At 42.2% G+C, this 20,904-nt stretch overlaps 1 protein-coding gene across 3 annotated transcripts in view; it reads left to right on the top strand.

Moving 5' to 3' along the window:
- ncoa2 (nuclear receptor coactivator 2) overlaps nt 1-20,621 on the top strand; it is a 71,937-nt gene extending 51,316 nt beyond the window's left edge. For all 3 annotated transcript variants that reach the window (XM_053611138.1, XM_053611140.1, XM_053611139.1), the window contains 15 exons: nt 47-148; nt 728-868; nt 1,278-1,425; nt 1,543-2,614; nt 2,814-2,979; nt 4,737-4,937; nt 5,145-5,288; nt 5,450-5,600; nt 5,913-6,069; nt 7,291-7,584; nt 8,138-8,215; nt 8,333-8,525; nt 10,962-11,133; nt 11,764-11,881; nt 18,879-20,621. In XM_053611138.1, the coding sequence (XP_053467113.1) occupies nt 47-148; nt 728-868; nt 1,278-1,425; nt 1,543-2,614; nt 2,814-2,979; nt 4,737-4,937; nt 5,145-5,288; nt 5,450-5,600; nt 5,913-6,069; nt 7,291-7,584; nt 8,138-8,215; nt 8,333-8,525; nt 10,962-11,133; nt 11,764-11,881; nt 18,879-18,893 (3,152 nt within the window). In that variant the 3' untranslated portion in view covers nt 18,894-20,621. The remainder of the gene's footprint in view (nt 1-46; nt 149-727; nt 869-1,277; nt 1,426-1,542; nt 2,615-2,813; nt 2,980-4,736; nt 4,938-5,144; nt 5,289-5,449; nt 5,601-5,912; nt 6,070-7,290; nt 7,585-8,137; nt 8,216-8,332; nt 8,526-10,961; nt 11,134-11,763; nt 11,882-18,878) is intronic.
- The last annotated feature ends 283 nt before the right edge of the window (nt 20,622-20,904 follow it).

Here is a 20,904-nt window from a genome sequence, read left to right as displayed (position 1 = left end):
ACCCCTGTTTCTGTTTCTTCCTCTTTCTTTCTCTCTCTCTCTGCAGATCTGCAGTCATGTCTGATCTGTGTAGCAAGGAGAGTACCTCTGAAGGAGCGACCGATGCTCCCCACACACGAGAGCTTCACCACACGGCAAGATCTCCAAGGTAACACCATGCCAACACACACGCGCGTGCATACACACACCACAGTGAGTCACTTTACAGCCACAAAACAACCAGAGACAGAGACTAGGGAAAGCATTTGAATAAACTTGATATAGAGGTGTCTTAGCTGTACAAAGTCTTGTGTTTACACCGGCTAAAAAGAAAGTAAGAAAAGAGAGAGCAAAAGCGACACCCTGCCTTTCCAGTACAGACTTCTGCTTATCGAGAATTGAAGCGAAATCTGTGATTGGTCAGCAAATATTATGTCGTCAGTAGCAATTAAGGAATGAAACATTTGGGGGACGACGTGGTGCTATAGATAAATAATAATATAAATTCCCAAAATAAATTGGAGTTACTGTTATAGCCGGTACTACTGTCAAAGCTGCCGTTACAGAAAATTAATCAACACCTTCTGACCAATCAGGTTCAACCGCACTGTCCAATTCAAATTATACCAACATGGGAAGGTTTTGTGGTTTAATTTAAAATAGGTTAACAAGTATACAAGTTACAAAACTCCGAACATGAAAGAATCTTATTGTGTGTGTGTGTGTGTGTGTGTGTGTGTGTGTGCAGGGAAGATCACGTCCTTGGACACCACGATGTTACGAGCCTCTATGAAGCCTGGATGGGAAGACTTAGTAAGGAGGTGTATCCAGCGCTTTCACCTACAGAACGACGGAGATATTTCGTATGCCAAACGTCACCAGCAAGAAGGTCTTTGTAACGGATTAATTTCACTATAACGATAAAATAATGCTGTAAACATGCACGTACACTCGGGTCCAAAATCCACAGTCCTTTTTTTTTTTTTTTTTTTTTTTTTTTTTTTAAAAAACATCAATTATCAAATCATTATCGTAAAGCGCTGATGATGGTGTGAAGTGAGTCTTTCTAGGAACTGGTCTGTTTATTCACATCTGAACTTCCCTAGTGCGCTGCATATAAATACTTTTACTGAGCTTTTGCTTTCGATTGCTTTGAGAAGTGGAGATGTTTTACTTAGTCTAACAGTCCGATGTATTGAAACGTACAGTTTTTCATTTAATAATGAAATGATAATAGGTCCTAGTATTTCCTAGCACTTTTGGAGTGTGTGTTCAAGCTGTTTGTCTCCCGTGTGTAGTATTGAGACAGGGCCAGGCGTTCAGTCCCATCTATCGGTTCTCGCTTTCTGACGGCACCATCGTCTCGGCTCACACCAAGAGCAAACTCGTCCGCTCTCCGGCCACCAACGAGCCGCAGCTTTACATGTCACTACACATTCTTCAGAGGTACACAGTGTGTCTGTGCGTGTGCATGTGCGATACAATGTGTGTTCGTGTACCAGAATAATAGTTTGGAATTTATTTATTTATTTATTTATTTCAATATTTCTCCCTCTTCCCCAGAGAGTCAACTGTATGTGGCATGGCACAAGAACTGGGCAAACCCATGACCCCACTGACCACAATAACATCCCCTAACCCAATGAGCGGAAATGCTCAGGGACAGGAGGGCATAGTTAGTAGCAACACGCATGCCTTTTCGTCTCCAGGAGCCCATAAAGATTTCCGTTTTGGCTGCCCAGGTACCACTCAGGGCACTGGATACCCACTGAAAATGAGCAGCCCATCGCATCGCCCCAGTCCTGGAGCAACCAGCTCCCCCCGTTTACCCCCAGCCCAGTTTGCCCTTACCAATCCCCTTCATTCACCTGCAGGCATGTGCCCGGGCAACGGTAGTACTCAAGTGTTCACTAGCAGTTCCCTTAATGCCCTTCACGCTCTTAGTGAGTGCCAATCCATTAACCAGTCTCTGGGCTCACCTGATTCCAAAAAATTAGAATCCCCAGCCTCAGGAGGAGTTGGTCCTCAAACGTTGCCCAAAATGGAGTCATTCGGGGAGCCTGGGCGAAGTGGAAACGGGCATGACGGGCATGAAAACGACAACATCAGGCATCAAAGGGATGAGAAAGGCAACCCGGGTCAGTTCAACAGCTCGGACGAAAACAAGATCCATGAAAGCAAAGGGCACACGAAGCTCCTCCAGCTTCTCACCACTAAAAACGAGAACACGGAGTCGTCCTCCTCACCGTCGCCAGGGCCTGAGAAAGAACTGATGACCGGCCATCAACCTGGCACATCGGGAACCAGCGCTACGTCCTTAAAGGAGAAGCACAAAATCCTGCATCGGCTCCTGCAGAACAGCACGTCGCCAGTGGACTTGGCAAAGATCACGGCCGAGGCGACGGGGAAAGAACCGGGCCACGACGGGACCAACGTGGCCGACATCATCAAACAGGAAGCGGCGAGTCCGAAAAAGAAAGACAATGCCCTTCTGCGCTACCTGCTGGACAACGACGAGAACACGATTAAGGACAAAGGAATAAAGACGGAGACGGACGAGATTAAGATGGAGGGGAGTAACATGGTCACTGTGAAGAAGGAGAAACCGGATGGAGGATATGAGCAGGCGGAGCAGGTACGTTTCGACCTGGGTGGAAATTGCAGTTACAGTTTACTTATCGGTATAGCAGCTGAAGGTGTTTATATTCAGCCTATACTATGAACTACAGTCAATTATGTAGTGACGCTGGAGTAGGTATTTAGGTACAAGAGTGAGGTATGTAATTGTTGTGGATGTGTGTGTGTGTGTGTGGTTTTTTTTTTCTTCCCTACAGTCCAGCGAGCTGGATGATATCCTGGACGACCTGCAGAACAGTCAGCCGGGATTTTTCTCCGAAGCTCGTCCCATGTCACTGCCAGCTGCCGTCGATAAGCAGGCAATCATCAATGACATTCTGCAGATCACAGGAGAGGGCGGGGTACAGCCCAGAGCAGTACAGAGTGGGTCTCTCTCTCTCTCTCACACACACACACACACACACACACACACACACATGCAAAACCTAAACTGCAGAGGTCCAGGCTTATTACATGAAGGTCCACAGTCACGCTGATGAATTTTCATCATATCGAGGTGATTTATGAGGCCGACGTATAGTTGCAAACTTTTTACTGGTTTTTCTCGTAAAGCAGCTTTCGTGAAATTCACGGAACTCCGCTGCGGAACTGTTAGGGAAGTCCTCGTGCCGCGTCAGTGCTTTAGAAAATAAGAACAAGGTGCGGCAACACACACTACCAGTTTAGTGACCCTGCTTTGCTGAGAATGCTTCAACAGCCAAATAATATTTCCTCAGCCGCGGTCTTGTTTCGTTCACACGCCAGCGAGAGGTGGATGACACGTTGCGTTTATGTTAATACTTATATTTTTACCCTTCTTCCCGTCTTTAATCCCTGTTATTATAGCAGTTAAATGCTGTTTGTCTACAGTGCTGTACTACACCTACTCGTTTACACCGCATCCACACTCACAGCTCTGTACGTGGTGTGTGTGTGTGTGCGTGTGTTTTTATACACAGACGTTCAGCTCGATTCTTGGGTATCTCTCTCTCTCTCTCTCTCTCTCTCTCTCCAGCTCATGCTCTCTCTCTCTCCAACGCTCTCTCTCTCTCTCTCTCTCCAGCTCTCTCTCTCTCTCTCTCCAACGCTCTCTCTCTCTCTCTCTCTCTCTCCAGCTCTCTCTCTCTCTCTCTTTCTCCAACGCTCTCTCTCTCCAGCTCTCTCTCTCTCTCTCTCTCTCCAGCTCTCTCTCTCTCTCACTCTCCAACGCTCTCTCTCTCTCTCTCTCCAGCTCTCTCTCTCTCTCTCTCTCTCCAGCTCTCTCTCTCTCTCTCTCACTCTCCAACGCTCTCTCTCTCTCTCTCTCTCTCTCCAGCTCATGCTCTCTCTCTCTCCAACGCTCTCTCTCTCTCTCTCTCTCTCTCTCCAGCTCTCTCTCTCTCTCTCTCTCCAACGCTCTCTCTCTCTCCAGCTCTCTCTCTCTCTCTCTCCAGCTCTCTCTCTCACTCTCTCTCTCTCCAACACTCTCTCTCTCTCTCTCTCTCTCTCCAACGCTCTCTCTCTCTCTCTCTCTCCAGCTCTCTCTCTCTCTCTCTCTCTCTCCAGCTCTCTCTCTCTCTCTCTCCAGCTCTCTCTCTCACTCTCTCTCCAGCTCTCACTCTCTCTCTCTCTCTCCAGCGCTCTCTCTTTCTCTCCAGCTCTCTCTCTCCAGCTCTCTCACTCTCTCTCTCACACACACACACACACACATTCGCAAACAATCCAAGCATGTGACTTAGCCCTGTCTGTCTCACACTCACACACCTTAATGAAAGATTAGAGTAGGACCACACACACACACACACACACACACACCACACATACACACACAGTCTCCATTATAAACTGTTCTGAAAATTTAGTCTTACTCAACTGTCTTTTCCTCCCCACTCACACACTCGCACTCTCTCTCTCTCTCGCTCTTTCACTCACACACACACTAGCATATTATTGCTAATTCTACCTGCGCCACACCTGTTGGTACGGCGCTGTGTGTGAATGTATACGAGTGTGTGTGTGTGTGTGTGTGTGTGTGTAAGAGAGAAAACAACATTTTCAGTTATTACAAACGCATCAAAGCACCTATATGCTTCTCATATTGATCGCTATAAATCATTTGTCACTTTAGCCTGTGTAATGTGTGTGTGGGTGTGTTTGTTTAGATTTCAGTGGTCCGAGGCCTCCAGGTCGGGTTCCTCCCATGCGAAGCATGTCTTTGGACATGAATGTCTCAGCTAAAGGCTCGCCGGGTCAGTATCCAATTATGAGGAACACCACTCCATATTCTCTCATCCAGCAGCAGCAGCAGCAGCAAGGCATGATGGGAAATCAGGGCATCATGACCAACCAGGCCAACATGGCAGGTAAGCAGTTTTCAGCAAAGGTGTCCATGACGCTTAATAACAACGGAGAAAGACTATTATTGTATCTACAGGTGTGATTCCTGGAGCTGGAGCTGATGCAGCTGAAAGAGTCTATAAATTAAGCAATTTGGCCTGGGATCATCACAGAAATCACATATCTCTCTCTCTCTCTCTCTCTCTCTCTCTCTCTCTCTCTCTCTCTCGCAGATGTTTGGGCATCTCAGGGTGTGAGCTGTCCCTCCCCTCAGGGGGCGCTGCAGGGACGCATGGTGCAAAACACAAACATGCCAGTCAGACCCAGCAACCAATCAGGAGCCAGGCCCATGCTGCAGGGCCAGATGATGCCCAATGGTATGCATTTACTACAGATATACATATACTCAGTGTCTGGAAAAACCACAGATTACGTCTAATCAAGGACTTAAAACTCGTATGTCCATCTGTTTTCCCGTGTGTGTGTGTGTGTGTGTGTCTATATATGTATAAATCTCTCTCGGATGTTCCTCTTACAGCCCAGTCTGTGGAAATGGACATGAGTCTGGCAGGCCCTACATTTCCACAGCAACAGGCTCCACCCAATCAGACAGCTCCACCCAATCAGACAGCTCCGTGGCCTGACAGCATGATGCCCATTGAGCAGGTGGCATTTGGAGATCCAAACAGGTAACACACACAAACACACACAGACATGGAAAATTGGGTGCATTGCCCGATGATTGGTTATGCTGTATAATGTATTCGCATGACACTGACATCCTAACTACACAGGAAAAGGCTCCGTGGGTAAATATTGCTTTATTCAGGCCATATTTTGACGGGGTGTGTATGTTAGACAGTAACGTAAACCGTGATAAAATGTTAGTTGATACATTTCTTATTGCGCATGCATGTTTTAGGTCAGTTCATATATAGTTGTGTGTGTGTGTGTGTGTGTTCGTGTGTGTGTGTTCATGTGCGTGCGTGCATGTGTGTCAGGTCTGTATATGGTGCACCACAGGATGATGTGCTGTGTGCAGCTGAAGGACCTGCTGATGAAGGTGCTTTACTTAATCAGCTCTACACTGCCCTCAAAGACTTTGATGGTCTGGAGGAGATCGATCGAGCTCTGGGCATTCCAGCACTCGTGGGACAGGTAACACTTCCTCCTACATATCCTGTTTACTCTTACCTATTCTTCCTGCTCTTCCTCTTGCTCTTTCTCCTGCTGTTCTTCCTGCTCTTCCTCTCGCTCTTTCTCCTGCTGTTCTTCCTCTCGCTCTTTCTCCTGCTGTTCTTCCTGCTCTTCCTCTCGCTCTTTCTCCTGCTGTTCTTCCTCTCGCTCTTTCTCCTGCTGTTCTTCCTGCTCTTCCTCTCGCTCTTTCTCCTGCTGTTCTTCCTCTCGCTCTTTCTCCTGCTGTTCTTCCTGCTCTTCCTCTCGCTCTTTCTCCTGCTGTTCTTCCTCTCGCTCTTTCTCCTGCTGTTCTTCCTCTCGCTCTTTCTCCTGCTGTTCTTCCTGCTCTTCCTCTCGCTCTTTCTCCTGCTGTTCTTCCTCTCGCTCTTTCTCCTGCTGCTCTTCCTCTCGCTCTTTCTCCTGCTGTTCTTCCTCTCACTCTTTCTCCTGCTGTTCTTCCTGCTCTTCCTCTCACTCTTTCCCCTGCTGTTCTTCCTGCTCTTCCTCTCACTCTTTCCCCTGCTGTTCTTCCTGCTCTTCCTCTCGCTCTTTCTCCTGCTGTTCTTCCTGTTCTTCCTCTCGCTCTTTCTCCTGCTGTTCTTCCTGTTCTTCCTCTCGCTCTTTCTCCTGCTGTTCTTCCTCTCGCTCTTTCTCCTGCTGCTCTTCCTCTCGCTCTTTCTCCTGCTGTTCTTTCTCTCACTCTTTCTCCTGCTGTTCTTCCTGCTCTTCCTCTCACTCTTTCTCCTGCTGTTCTTCCTGCTCTTCCTCTCACTCTTTCCCCTGCTGTTCTTCCTGCTCTTCCTCTCGCTCTTTCTCCTGCTGTTCTTCCTCTCACTCTTTCTCCTGCTGTTCTTCCTCTCGCTCTTTCTCCTGCTGTTCTTCCTCTCGCTCTTTCTCCTGCTGTTCCATCTGCTTTCTCCTAAGTTTCCCCAGTTCTCCCCATTTCCTCCTACACTGTCTCCTTTCCTGTCTCCTTTCCTTTGCTCTTTGTTCTGCTCTCACTGCTCTTCCTCTTTCTCTTCCTACTCCTCTTATTCTCGCTGTGTTTGCCCCTGCTTTTCTTCATACACTTCTTCTTGCCCTTTCTCCTGCTGTTCCTGATCAGTACAGTATCAACTTCTGGAACATAATGTCAAATCTGCCCTTGTTCCTGTACTGGTTTATTGTTGATGACTGTGTGTTGTGTGCGTTTTTTTCTCCCAGGCGCCGTCATTAGACCCTGAGCTGTTCCCAGGTCAGGATCAAAGCCTGCTGATGGACCAGAAGCCCATTTACCCTCAGCAGCAGTACGCTGCTCCACCGTCCCATAACACACCAGGAGGCTTCGCTACGATGCAGGACCCTGGTTACCATGGCATTGGGGGAGCTGTAGGGCAAAGGCCAGGATTTCCCATGATCCGCATGCAGCCCAGACCAGTTCTCCGGCCACCCGGGAGCGTCCCAAATCAACCTAATGCACTCAGGCTGCAGCTGCAGCACCGACTACAAGCACAGCAGGTAAAGGACACTGACAGCCATAAATCAGCGTACGCAATCATATTGACATTCTGTTCACAAAAAAATATTGAAATTAATTCATTTATACATAATCACTATATATATATATATATATATATATATATATATATATATATATATATATATATATATAATATGCACACACGCACACAAATAAATTCCACAGTGATTTTAGTACCCTTCTATTTTACGGATGCAGACTATACTGCTTTCTGCTGGATGATTAAGGAACTGCAGCTTGACCTTAATTCCTTATTTCACTGTTTGTTTATTTGATTTTATTCATTTTTAAGCTCTGTGTAATGTTAAATGATTTATAAAAAAAAATAATAATAATAAAATGTAAGTCTCCATATTGTGCATGAAAATGAATTAAAACCTGGATATTTGAACATTAATCAGATTTTTTTTTTAATCAGGTCCACCTGCCATGTAGGTCACTTTTTATTTGTTTGTTTGTTTGTTTAGAACATCAATTCGTTGTAGTTCAGTGCTATTATAGATTTCTCTCTCTGTCTGTATTTCTCTGCAGAATCGCCAGCCTATGATGAATCAGATGACTGGAGTGTCAAGCATGAACCTACCTCTAAGACCTAATGTTCCGAATCAGGTTCGTAATAACAAAGTGACAAAGCAGAGATCGGAAAACAGAAGCATGCAGTGACGTATTGTCAGACAAATGTTTTGTGTGTATTTTATTTTATTTTATTTTATTTTCCTCTCCCAGGGGACCATTAACGCTCAGATGCTTGCGCAGCGTCAGAGGGAGCTGCTCAATAATCATTTGCGTCAGAGGCAGCGCAGCATGGGCATGCGACCTCAGGGCCTCAACGTGCCATCCAATATGGCTGCCGGCACCATGGGCGGTGCCCAGATTGCCCATGCCAACCCTACACACTTCCCCTATGCACCCAACTACGGTACAGGCTTGCCACTATCATCATTATAATAATATAATAATTATTATAATACATTTTATTTATGTAGTGCTTTTCTGTAACCCATTGATACTTCTAATTAATAAAATCACACGTGGATGTTAAATCTTCATATACAGTGCCTTGCGAAAGTATCACCCCCAAACCTCCCCTTTGTGTTTTTCCTGTTTTGTTTTTTTTTGCATTACAACCTGAAATTAAAATGAATTTTTAATTTGGATTTTATGTAATGGATCTAAAAAAAAATAGTCCAGACTGTAGAAGTGGAATGAAAAAAATACCTTGTTTAAAAGTTATAATTGCATATGAATTCTCCCCCTTTGCTATGAAACCCATAAATAAGATCTGGTCCTACCAGTTAACTTCAGACGTCAGATAATTATTTGATTAAGGTCCACCTGTGTGCAATCAAAGTGTCACATGATCTGTCACATGATCTCAGTATAAATACACCCTTGTTTGCAACACCACTAAGCAAGCAACATGAAGCCCAAGGAGCACTCCAAGTAGTTGTGGAGAAATATAGATCAGGGTTGGGTTATAAAAAAATATCCCAAGCGTCCCACCGAGCACCATTAAATCCATTACAGCAAAATGGAAAGAATACGGCACCACCACAAACCTGACAAGAGAACGCCGCCCACCGAAACTCACAGACCTGGCAAGGAGGGCATTAATCAGATATTCAACAAAGACACCAAAGTTAACAGTGAAGGAGCTGCAAAGATGACTCTCTGGTCAGATGAGACTAAAATTGAACTTTTTGGCCATCATGGAAAAATGTGTGGTGCAAACCCAACACTTCTCATCACCCTGAGAACATCATTCCCACAGTGAAGCCTGGTGGTGGCAGCGTCATGCTGTGGGGATGCTTTTCATCGGCAGGGACTGGAACACTGATCAGGCTTGAAGGAAACGTGGATGGCATTAAATACAGGGCCATTCTTGAGGAAAGCCTGTTTCAGACTGCCAGAGATTTGAGACTGGGACAGAGGTTTGCCTTCCAACAGGACAATGACCCTAAACATACTGTGAAAGCTACACTGGAGTGGTTTAAAGGGAAACATTTCAACATCTCAGAATGGCTTAGACAAAGCGCAGACCGCAAGAAAATTGAAAATCTGTGACATGACTTGAAGATTGCTGTACACCAACACAACCCATCTAACTTGAAGTAGCTGGAGCAGATTTGCCGTGAAGAATGGGCGAAAATCCCGGTGGTTACATGTGCTAAGCTAATAGATATTTATTGTTTCTGTCACAATAAATCATATTTTGCACCTTTAAAGGGATTTTTTGTACATTTTATGAACAAAAGATCAAAAGGTTAAACAATTAAGACCATTTTTCACAGCCTTCTTTGCTCATCTTTACCAAGAGTGCCAATATTAGTGGAGGGCACTGTATATCAAATGGTACAAACCCCCCAAAATCCATTTTAATTCAAGGTTGTAATGCAACGAAACAGCTAAAACGCCAAGCGGGGAGTGAACACTTTCACAAGGCACTGTATAATGTAAATTTGAAGAGAGGCAAAAACAAAATTGACACACGTTTTGAATGTCTAGACCGCAAAATCCGCAAGACATGTTTTGGTGTCTGAAGGTGTGCACTGGAGCTATGAGACTATCATAGATAATGAAGAGAAGCTTAAAGCCAGTAGTTTAGCATTCTGTGCAAACAGACAAAATGAGATCAGACTTGCTTACGTGTTTTCTGACTAACATATGCTAACGTCCTTTTGTCCATCTTTCATAGCCAGCTACTGTAGCAGCCATTGTAATTACGTTCTTTCATATTCCGTAGACTGGTGTCACATGATTTTTTTTTTTTTTTAAACCAGCAGATTACAGCATTATACCACCCATAATCTGGACAGTTGCCCTTTAATTGGCTGCATATATCCGCACTCACATTTTAATTAGTGTTTTCAGTTATCCATTGGTTATGCATTGAATTTCTTCCTCAAGAAAATAATAGTGGTGCCCACTAGAGGGCAGAAGAGTCAGAGAAATCTGCACTGTAAAAGATATGGTATAAAGCTAGCCGGCTTGAGCGGTATATTTGAATTATTTTACGATTCTAAAAGTGAGTCGTAGACTGAATCTTCCTGTAAAACATCAAAACAATATAAAATGACACTCTAAACATATTTAGAGATAAGTATTGATGTATCTGTGAAGGGTAGCATGTGTGTCAAACTGGAAATTTAGTCATGCCTTATCAACAGTAATATAGTTCAAACAAAAATATGTGCATTTAAGTATAACAGAAATTAAATAAAATTAAAAAAAAACATCACATTCACACTAAAACTAGAAACATTGGAACTAAAATGAAAGCAGACATAAAATGATTTCTAATCTCTTTTGTGGAGATCAACTAATCAGACGTGTTACGTGTGTGTGTGTGTGTTAGGAATAACTCAGCAGCCTGACGGTGGGTTCGGAGGTGCGACGACCCCTCAGAGTCCCCTCGTGTCCCCTAGAATGAGTCACGCCCAAAGCCCCATGATGCAACAGGGTAATGTCACATTTCAGTCGTCTCCAGAGATGAACGGCTGGACGCAGGGCAATATGAACACCAACAGGTGGACACACGCACACACACACACACACACACACACACACAAACGCTCACACTTTGTATGAGAACCCTTATGATCATTTGAATTTCTCTAACTGTGTAATGTTAATAACGTTTAATCGGTGTTTTGATTGATCTTTTTTCTAATGAAGATCAGATAAATCTGTGCGTAAAGCGGGCGCACGTGTGACGCGTGTGTGCTATTCAATATTCGATTTTTGGTTAATATAAACGAATTAAAACATAAGCGTTAACAGTATCAGTAAGTAATCGTTCGAGCTATGGTGAAAGTGCTGCGTTCTTTTTTTAATTTGATGCAATTATTTTCATTACGAATGATATTCTTGACAACAGTTTGAGTGAAAAGTAGAAATTCGTATTTACATGAATCCCAGCGTTTCTTAGTATTTGGTGTGTTCCCTTTTGCGCACTCGGGCTGGCATCGACTCTACAGGTCTTGTGCAAAAGCTTATGGTCCATTTTCGATCAAATCCGAACACATGCTTCGATAGAAGAGATTATGCGTGTGGGAAAGCTGCCCTTTTGTACAAAGCAGTTGACGTGGTCAATCATGGCAGAATCTTGAATATTACTTTGTGTGACCGGTGTTGTTTTCCTGCTCCTCTTTCCACAGCATGTACACTCAGCAAGCCAGCAGCGGTGTGTATAACAGTAACGGCATGAGCATGAACGTGCCCATGACTCCCAACACCAACAACATGAGCAGCATGGGCCAGATGGGCACGGAGCAGGTTAGACACACACACACACACACACGCACACACGCATATACACAAACACATTACACATACACTTTAGTTTGTAGCGGAAGGTAAAGAGTCACAGATGTTTTCCCCAGTTTGTCTCTTGAGCTTTGTCCAGTCTAGCTTTTTGAGGCTCTTAGGTCTGTCATGATAACCACTTTTGTTGGACGATATATTGTCCTTGAAATAATTGCGATAAACGATATTATTGTCATTTTGAGAATATAATAGCACAGGAATAATGCAAGTACACCCTTTCAAAGAGCAGTGACTTTTTCAAATTTAAGAATATTCAGACGCTTTTTTTCATCTTCGCATGAAAATGTCCTTTAAATTTAGTCGATTATTCGTCATAACGATAATGAGTCTTTATTGGTCTCATATATTACAGCACAGTGAAATTCTTTTCTTCGCATATCCCAGCATGTTAGGAGGTTGGGGTCAGAGTGCAGGGTCAGCCATGATACTGGGTCCCTGGAGCAGAGAGGGTTAAGGGCCTTGCTCAGTGGCAGTGGCAGCTTGGCAGTGCTGGGGCCTGAACCCCTGACCTTCTGATCAGTCACCCAAAGCCTGGCAGTGCTGGGGCCTGAACCCCTGACCTTCCGATCAGTAACTGGCAGTGCTGGGGCCTGAACCCCTGACCTTCCGATCAGTAACTGGCAGTGCTGGGGCCTGAACCCCTGACCTTCCGATCAGTAACTGGCAGTGCTGGGGCCTGAACCCCTGACCTTCTGATCAGTCACCCAAAGCCTGGCAGTGCTGCGGCCTGAACCCCTGACCTTCCGATCAGTAACTGGCAGTGCTGGGGCCTGAACCCCTGACCTTCTGATCAGTCACCCAAAGCCTGGCAGTGCTGGGGCCTGAACCCCCGACCTTCCGATCAGTAACTGGCAGTGCTGGGGCCTGAACCGCTGACCTGGTGGTGCTGGGGCTTTACCTCCTGATCTGTAACCCAGATCCTGGCAGTGCTGGGGCCTGTGCTAGGGCCTGAACCCCTGATCTGGCAGTGCTGGGGCTCAGTAACCCAGAGCCTTAACCGCCAAGCCACTACTGCCCCCGACTAAAATGGTATCGAGTACGAGTCAACAGCATTGTAATTGACGAGAAAATGCCAAATTAAACCAAATACTGACACATTTTATCTATTAACTTAAACATGTATCAACAAAAACGTGAAATAATAACATTGACTACACTACTATAATAGAATATTGTGAGTTCTTTATGCTTTAGTTATTCATTCGCAGTGTTTTAGTGTTTTCTTACTGAAACAGCGTATTCCCAACGGGACGGCTAAAATGTCTGTGGCATTCGTTCCTGTTTAAACAAACACGCATGTAAACACAATGGAACATCGAGGTCAGCAAAAACAATCCAGGCCAAGTCTGCGTATATCGTATGATAAGTCCATAACGTAATTATCGTGACAGGCCTATAGAGTCTCTGATTAATTAAAAAATATATACCGTCTCTCCCTGAATATTTCCTTTAATCTTGCTTACGTGAGCTTCCCTGAAACTAAAAGCAGCGAGGGACTAAATACTAACAGAGTGGTTGCCAGACAACATTTCTAAAATGCTCAAATGTGTATACAACAGTGGACTAGTTTAACAAAGACTTCATATAAAAACCATAATGCACTTTCCTTCACTTTCACACTATCCGTTGTGACCCAGATGAGGACGGGTTCCCTTCCGAGTCTGGTTCCTCTCAAGGTTTCTTCCTCATATCATCTTAAGGAGTTTTTCCTCGCCACCGTCACCACCGGCTCGCTCAGTAGGGATAAATTCACACACCTAAAATCCATATCCTGTGTTTATATGTTTCTATAAAGCTGCTTTGAGACAATGTCCATTGTTAAAAGCGCCATACAAGTCAAATTGAATTGAATTGAATTGAATAATAACACAGACACAGAAATATTAAGACAGACACACACACACATAATTATATATATATATATATATATATATATATATATATATATATATATATATATATATATAAAATTCCCTCCCCCTCGACCCCCCTCGCTGACCTGTCAGCAGCACGTCAACATCAGTATGCATAACATATGCGTCTGTTTTATCCTAATAGTTAGCGTGTGACGATGCGTGTGTAGTGCAAAACAATATGGACAGATTTCTTAAAAGAAGAGCAGTCTGCAGGAAATGAACCGAACATGCCGTGTATGGGTATCCTAGAAACGGGATGTGTTCTAGATATTTGAGCCAAATAGAAATCAAAAGCTCGATCATGCAACACACATAATGTTTTACCCCATTTATTTCTATAATTATCTAGTAATTTATCGAACGACAGCTTTGCTTTTTCCATTTCACCAGTGAACAGAAGCAGTTGATTAGTACTCTTTTTTTTCTTTCTTTCTTTCTTTGGTTCATGTAATAATGCACAGTGTGAAGAAGCCGAAAAAATAATAAATGTCGCCGTGACTCAGGCTCGGCACACGTACTGATAGATGTGAAAGCACCGTAAAAGGGCACGGTGCGGCTGAACACATGACTTAATATTATTAGCTAGTTACAATTTCTCATTACACACAACTCAATGTTATATTTATTACATTTCTAGACTTGCTAAGTGCAACGGTTTTTCAGTGTTAAACCGGCTGTATGCGCGCAATGCGTTATGGGTAATACCCACGGTAATACCTTGACCCCTGATAATGATGCTCTTCGTATATTATCGGTCATGTACTGACTTTTCAGCGTAACACAGAGGTGAGCCGTATGAGCTCAGTGTCCGTCTCCAGAGAGCTGCTCTGAAACTTCTCGTCGTTATTGAACGAAGCATGCCGTTACACACAGGAGTTTGGTAAAAGGCCTCTGTTTGAGATTTACTAATCGCCTTTGTTTACGCAAGCCATTACAGGTTAGAATGTCTTACGTTGAGATGCTAAGTGTCCCGGTTTCTGTAAGATGAGCTCATAAATTATTGACTCTAATTAGTCTGTAGGACTGCAATCTGACATGGTGATGGAACCGAGAGTTATTTATTTATTTATTTATTTTTACTGCAGTTTGAGTTTTGATCATAAACAATGGCTGTATACGCATAAAATCTCTCTGAAACACACACACACACACACCCTCTTCGTATCATGGAATGTGAGCGGTTTTCATACGGTTATGGGTCACTCCAGATTGTGAGTTGTATCCCGCAAAAAAGATTTTTTTTTTTTTCTGCGTAAAGAAAAAAATCAGTGGCTCTGTTTACATGGACAACAGTAATCAAATTTTTGACCTTATTCTCAATAAGATAATATTCTGATTAAGGTGTTTACACGGACAGTAGTAATCTAATTACCGACCTCATTCTGAGTAAGACAATATTCTGATTGAGGTGTTTATATGAGCTGCTTTTACAATATTCCGTTCATGTTTCTGTTTTACGTGTTATAGAACATAGATGGAATAACAGCACACGTCATTACGTCCCCTCCAGACCCATACGTTCCCTCCGGAATTTCACGTATCGACATATAGTTGGTCTTCGCTATGGTCCCGTATTCAGTTTCGGGTGTTTCATTTTTAATTTCACGAAAACTTTAAGTGCGGTTAATTATTTGTCGTGCTGTACGTGTAAATAGACGACTGTTTGAAGCTGTGGGCTGCGTCCCAAACCGCGTACTTACCGTCTATATAGTAGCCGATATACATGTATTTCTCCTACTATACAGCAGGTAAGTACGCGGTTTGGGACGCAGCCGTGCTCTCTTGTTTACCGTCAAGCGGTCGAGCGCTGCCGTGTGTGTGTACGTGTCCTGTCGCACAATGCGGTGAAAACTCCCACACGACGTTAATAGTGTGATTAAGTTGTGTACACGTCTGTAATACACGTCGATAACGCGACTAAAACAGGAATCCTCCACACGTCTTAATTCCATTCGTGTTTACTTCGAGTGTGACTTTAATCGGATTAAGGTCCTCAATAATCTCGGTTTACATGCTAGTTTCTTAATCAGAGTATCGTCTTAATCGGGTTCATATGGGATTATTGTTGTCCATGTAAACGTACTGAGTCTATACCGATATCACGTTGTTGTTTAATTCACACTCAAGGAATACTCCAGCGTATTTCCATCTAATCTCTATCCAGCATTTCTGTAGCATATTTGTGATTACCACAACAAAAAGGTCTTCTGGGAAAAGGACAGAAAGCCAATTTTACATTAAACACAGTGTAAGAGCAGTTGTTCAGTTAAGTGTTTAAGTGAATATAACATGAATTCAAAGCAATAACTGTTACACACTAACAATGGAGGTCTTAGGATGATGTTGTTTTCTCCAAATTTGCAGCACTGGAGCAACATGGCGAAGACGTTCTGGGTACTTAAACGTTCGCAAAGGTTTTGTGGTATCCGTACGGGACCGGTCCCACATGATTACAGTATGCAGTTAATACACAACCACAGATTTCTCTCATCTGTACAGATGTGAAGTTTAAATTCATTTGAATGCCGACTTTGTTAAAGCATCCTGCAAATTTGACCGAATTCACCGTCTGCCCTTTAACTTATAATGAATGAATTATAATGAATAATAAGTGAGTTTGGAGTTCATTTAGGAGGTTTTCCTGTCTTTTTATTCTCAGTACAGGGAATGACAAAAATGATTGTCCATGGTGGCATCACATACACTACTAAGATTATGTTGGAAAACGTTGAAGTGTTGCTTTATTATCGGGTAAGATTTACAAAGCAGGAGTTTTCCACATAAAACTCTTAAACTGGCATCAGCTCAACTTAAACGATGGGTATAAAAAAAAAAAGTCTACACACCCCAGGTAAAAAGGCAGGGTTTTTTTTTTAAAGTAAAAGAATGACACTAAAATAAATGATGTATAAATAAATCTTTTCTTACCTTTATTGTGAGGGTAAGACGGGGGGGGGCTTAACAATATCCTAGTTGCGTGAGTGTATACACCCCTAAAAAACTCATACGTCGTCAAAGCACCTTTTGATTTTATTACACCACTCAGTCTTTTTGGTAAAGAGTCTGTCAGCATGAAACCAAGAAGGTGTGAAGACACTCCTACAGAAACAGCTGGTCTTTATTTGGGGTTAATCAGAATAATTTCATTTGATGACATCTGTATGATAATTACTTTTGAACACTTTTGAATTCTGAACACAGCCACATCCCCAGTTATAAAAGGGTGCACACTTACACAACAAGATTATTGCAATTTTTATTTTTATTTTCCTATTTTTCCCTAAAACGTTTCAGATTGTTTTCCATTACATTTTTAAACGTTGCAATTTCACCATCGGATGCGGAAAAGTTGTTTTCTCTCTCTCTTTCTCTCTCTCTCTCTCTCTTTTTTTTTTTTTAATCAGAAAAACCTGCCATTTTAACAGGGCTGTGTAGACTTTTCGCATTTTTGCAAGTCTTTGTTGCATTTTATGTTTTATTTTTACGAGAAAGGATAAAAGGGAACCGCTGTTTATAGCTTCTAAAGCATGAGTGATAATGGGATTCACAAGCATTCTGTTAAATGTGATTAAATTCAATTTGATGTGATTTTAAGAGCAACAGAACGCTTCCAGACATGCTGGTATAGGAAAGTATTCACCTTCAGGAACATCACACAACCCAACTGATGACTGTTTTCTGATAACAGCCTGCTCCATCAGGTGTAATCTTGTGCGTAATCATAACAGTTTCATCTAATATCGGCAGTGTACGATGCCACAGTTAGCACCATACCATAGCTTCCGTCTAACAGTGAAGTTTTTTTTAAATGTGTGTGTTTTGTTTTTTTTTTCCCCGACTGCAGCTCTTAAGCCTCATAAAGCTGTATGAATATTTAACCAGGCCGCCGTGTGCACTTGGTGTTCAGTGTCTGCTGATTTCTGATTTATTCCCAGGCAGTGTTTACTGTAACTAGCTGCTCTTAATAATTTAGCTTTTTGCCATTAGTACTTTCAAGGAGTTATGACCTCCTCTATTTATTATCTCTTGGTGGCCTTCTAAAGTTTGGCACTCCACCGCGTAATTAACTGCGGGTGTTCGAGATTGTGCCGAAAGTGCTTTTAAAGTTCGCCGTTCACCTGCATGATGTGTGTGCCCTCATCTCTGTAGTGCATCGCTGACCTTAATGGCACTTGGAGAACATATTAATGAGTCAATTATCTAATCCCACTCTCGTGTAATTTATGAAAACAGGCTCGTATCGAGAAAATCGACGACGTATGTTATGAAGAAAACTCAATGTGAACACGCATTAAAAACTTACAGACAAGGATGTTTTGATAAAGGCTTACAGGGTTAAATTTGTTTCTGAGACAAATGTTGCAAAATGTCCATGTATAAATTCCGTTCAGAATCAAAATCTTTTGTTTAATAAGTCGTTTTTACTTAAAACAGGGAGTTTAGAGCGTAGTCGTTTAGGAGAAGCAGTGAGAGGCTCTGCTCTGCTTTGGGGAACGTTAAGAAAAGCCTCCTTGGTGAAGTCGGTCAAGGAGATGCCGAGAGTGTTCAAAGCTTCATCAGGATTACTGTTACGAATTTGAATTTAATTTAGGTTAGAAAGGGTTTAGCAGTTTTTCTGGTCGCTGCGTAATTCCATACGTGTTATTTCATACTGTTAACGTCTTCATTATTATTCTAAAATGGGGGAAAATGAATGATTTTGTCTCCTTGGAAACATGTAAATATCTTCATGTAGCTTCTGAAGAGCAGTACTAAATAGCAAAGATCTTTAAACAAAATAATAACAATTGACACCGGTCATCCTGTTAAAAAGTCTACACATTTTTGTTGCTTTAGATAGTTAATGAAGGAGTCTGTGAAATCGAACACACCCAGTGGCCTGTTTATGTAAAATATATGTCTTTTTTTTGGCCTAAGGGTGTAGCATTTTCATTACAGCTGTATTTCGATGAATCAAATCATGAAGTCATTAATTTACTGGAGTTGAACACTGGACTAACCCTTGCTTCTCTTTTTGATATTTCTCTCAGCCGAAGTACTGTTGACCATGAGTGGACAAAGCGCGATTTCCACCAGCATGGGCCAAGAGCGAGTCTGTGCCCTGCAGAGGGTCCCTACTCATCCCCAAAACCCTACAACTCTACTTCCCCCTGCTGGAGGGAGATCACACACACACACACACACACACACACACACACACATACACACACATACACGCGCACACACACAAAATTTTATATTTTGGACCTTGAGTGTCACCGATTTAAATCTATGGATCCTACACATACACACACACATACACACACAAGGCAAAGTCCATTTGTTGTATATGTATAAAACCGCATTCACCGTAGTGTGACTTAGCGTGACTCTCCTATAAACGGTGGCATCAGGATCCTGTGAATGTATTCTCTCGCTCTCTCTCTCTCTCTCTCTCTCTCTCTCTCTCTCTCTCTCTCTCAGTGAAGCAAATCCACACACACTCTCGTATTCCCCTACTGTTCCCACAGTCCCCACACAAACACCATGGCTGCGCTCAACGTTTAGCCATTTTTGCCTTTATCATCTTTTTTCTCTCTCTCTCTCTCTCTCTAAAGTGAGAGTAATGTTAGAGATTAAAACTCTGCACAGATCTAAATGGTTTGCGGGCAGAATAACGATTCACGAAATTTGATATTATTCTGCCCGGTGTGTCAAAGGAACAGTTCAGCCAGGAATAAAATGTACACAGTCCCGCCCCCTTATACTCCCAAATATAGTCCATCAGCCAAGACATGTTTTTTTGTTTGTTTATTTGTTTGTTTACTTGTTTAGCTTTGCCCCCGGAGTTACAAGACTAATGTAGATAACAAGTAAGGACAGTTTGTCTCACCGAAAATATTTTCCATAAACACAGATTAATAACTCTGTAAACATTTTTAACTCGACTAAACGATTTTGTGTGAAAGTACGTGATGGTCTGTATTTTTTCAAAATTTATATTCATATCATCTAGCTAACGGATAATACGCTGACATTAACGGAACATTCAGTAGGCTATTCTACAGGTTTTAAGAATGTTATGCTGTAGGATTACAAAATGATTGCATTATTGCAATCTTAAAATCATTTCTTGTAACGTTATCGGAACGTTTCACTCTGTTCCCGAAAAGCATTAAGAGTGTTTGGGTTAACATCCCCTGCAACTAAAAAAAGGTTGCAGCAACATTGTAGGAATGTTTATGAATGTTACATACAAAAAAAATTTTTTCATGAAAACCTGATGGTTATATTTTGCATTAATTAAGAACTGGATGTAGTTTGACGCACATGTTTACAGAACAGATTCTGAATGATTTGGACTTTTATTACTTGATAGCACCATTAACCCCCAGAGGTCCAGTGTGAAACTAAAGAAGTGAATATACGAGATGAAACGTGTCTTGGCTGATTGATTGCGTTTGAGGTAGTGATGACATTATGTACATTTCCTTTTTTTTTGTTTGGTTTTTTTTTTTTGCTATACAAATTGCTATAAATTTTATTCTATTCTCATGTATAGATTTTTTTTAAATGTAGATATCTATAATGAGCTAGCGATGAGAAGAAATCCTGGAGTGATGCAGTGAACTTCGCATTTGCTTCTTTATCTGTATCACTTAATATTTATAATTAAGAAAGTTTGGATTTTGGTCCAGTAGTTTCAGATTAGAGCAAATCATTGATTTTTTTTTTTGTGCTTAGCTGATAGATTGTACATACCAATAATAAAAAAATATATATATAAAAATATATATATTTATTTTGGATTTTCAGCTCTTCCGTTTTCCCCTTCAGCCTGGTCTTAACTGCTTCTAGAATGTTTTCACGTGTGTGTGATTTTTTTTTTATTATTATTATTTTTATTTTATTTTTTGTAAAGCTTAGGGCTGGGCGATATGGGCAAGACATCATATCATGATACTTACACTTTCACAATATATGACAAATTGTGGTTTGCTAATATAATGTATGTGAAAAACAGCAATGCTTTTTAAAGAAAAACATTTTCTAAATCTGGCTGCTAAACAGAATTCC

Source organism: Ictalurus furcatus, chromosome 23, assembly GCF_023375685.1.
Source record: "Ictalurus furcatus strain D&B chromosome 23, Billie_1.0, whole genome shotgun sequence".
NCBI classification, from domain to species: Eukaryota; Metazoa; Chordata; class Actinopteri; order Siluriformes; family Ictaluridae; genus Ictalurus; species Ictalurus furcatus.
Note: the sequence above shows the minus strand (reverse complement) of the source record. Positions and strands in the feature narration are given on the sequence as shown.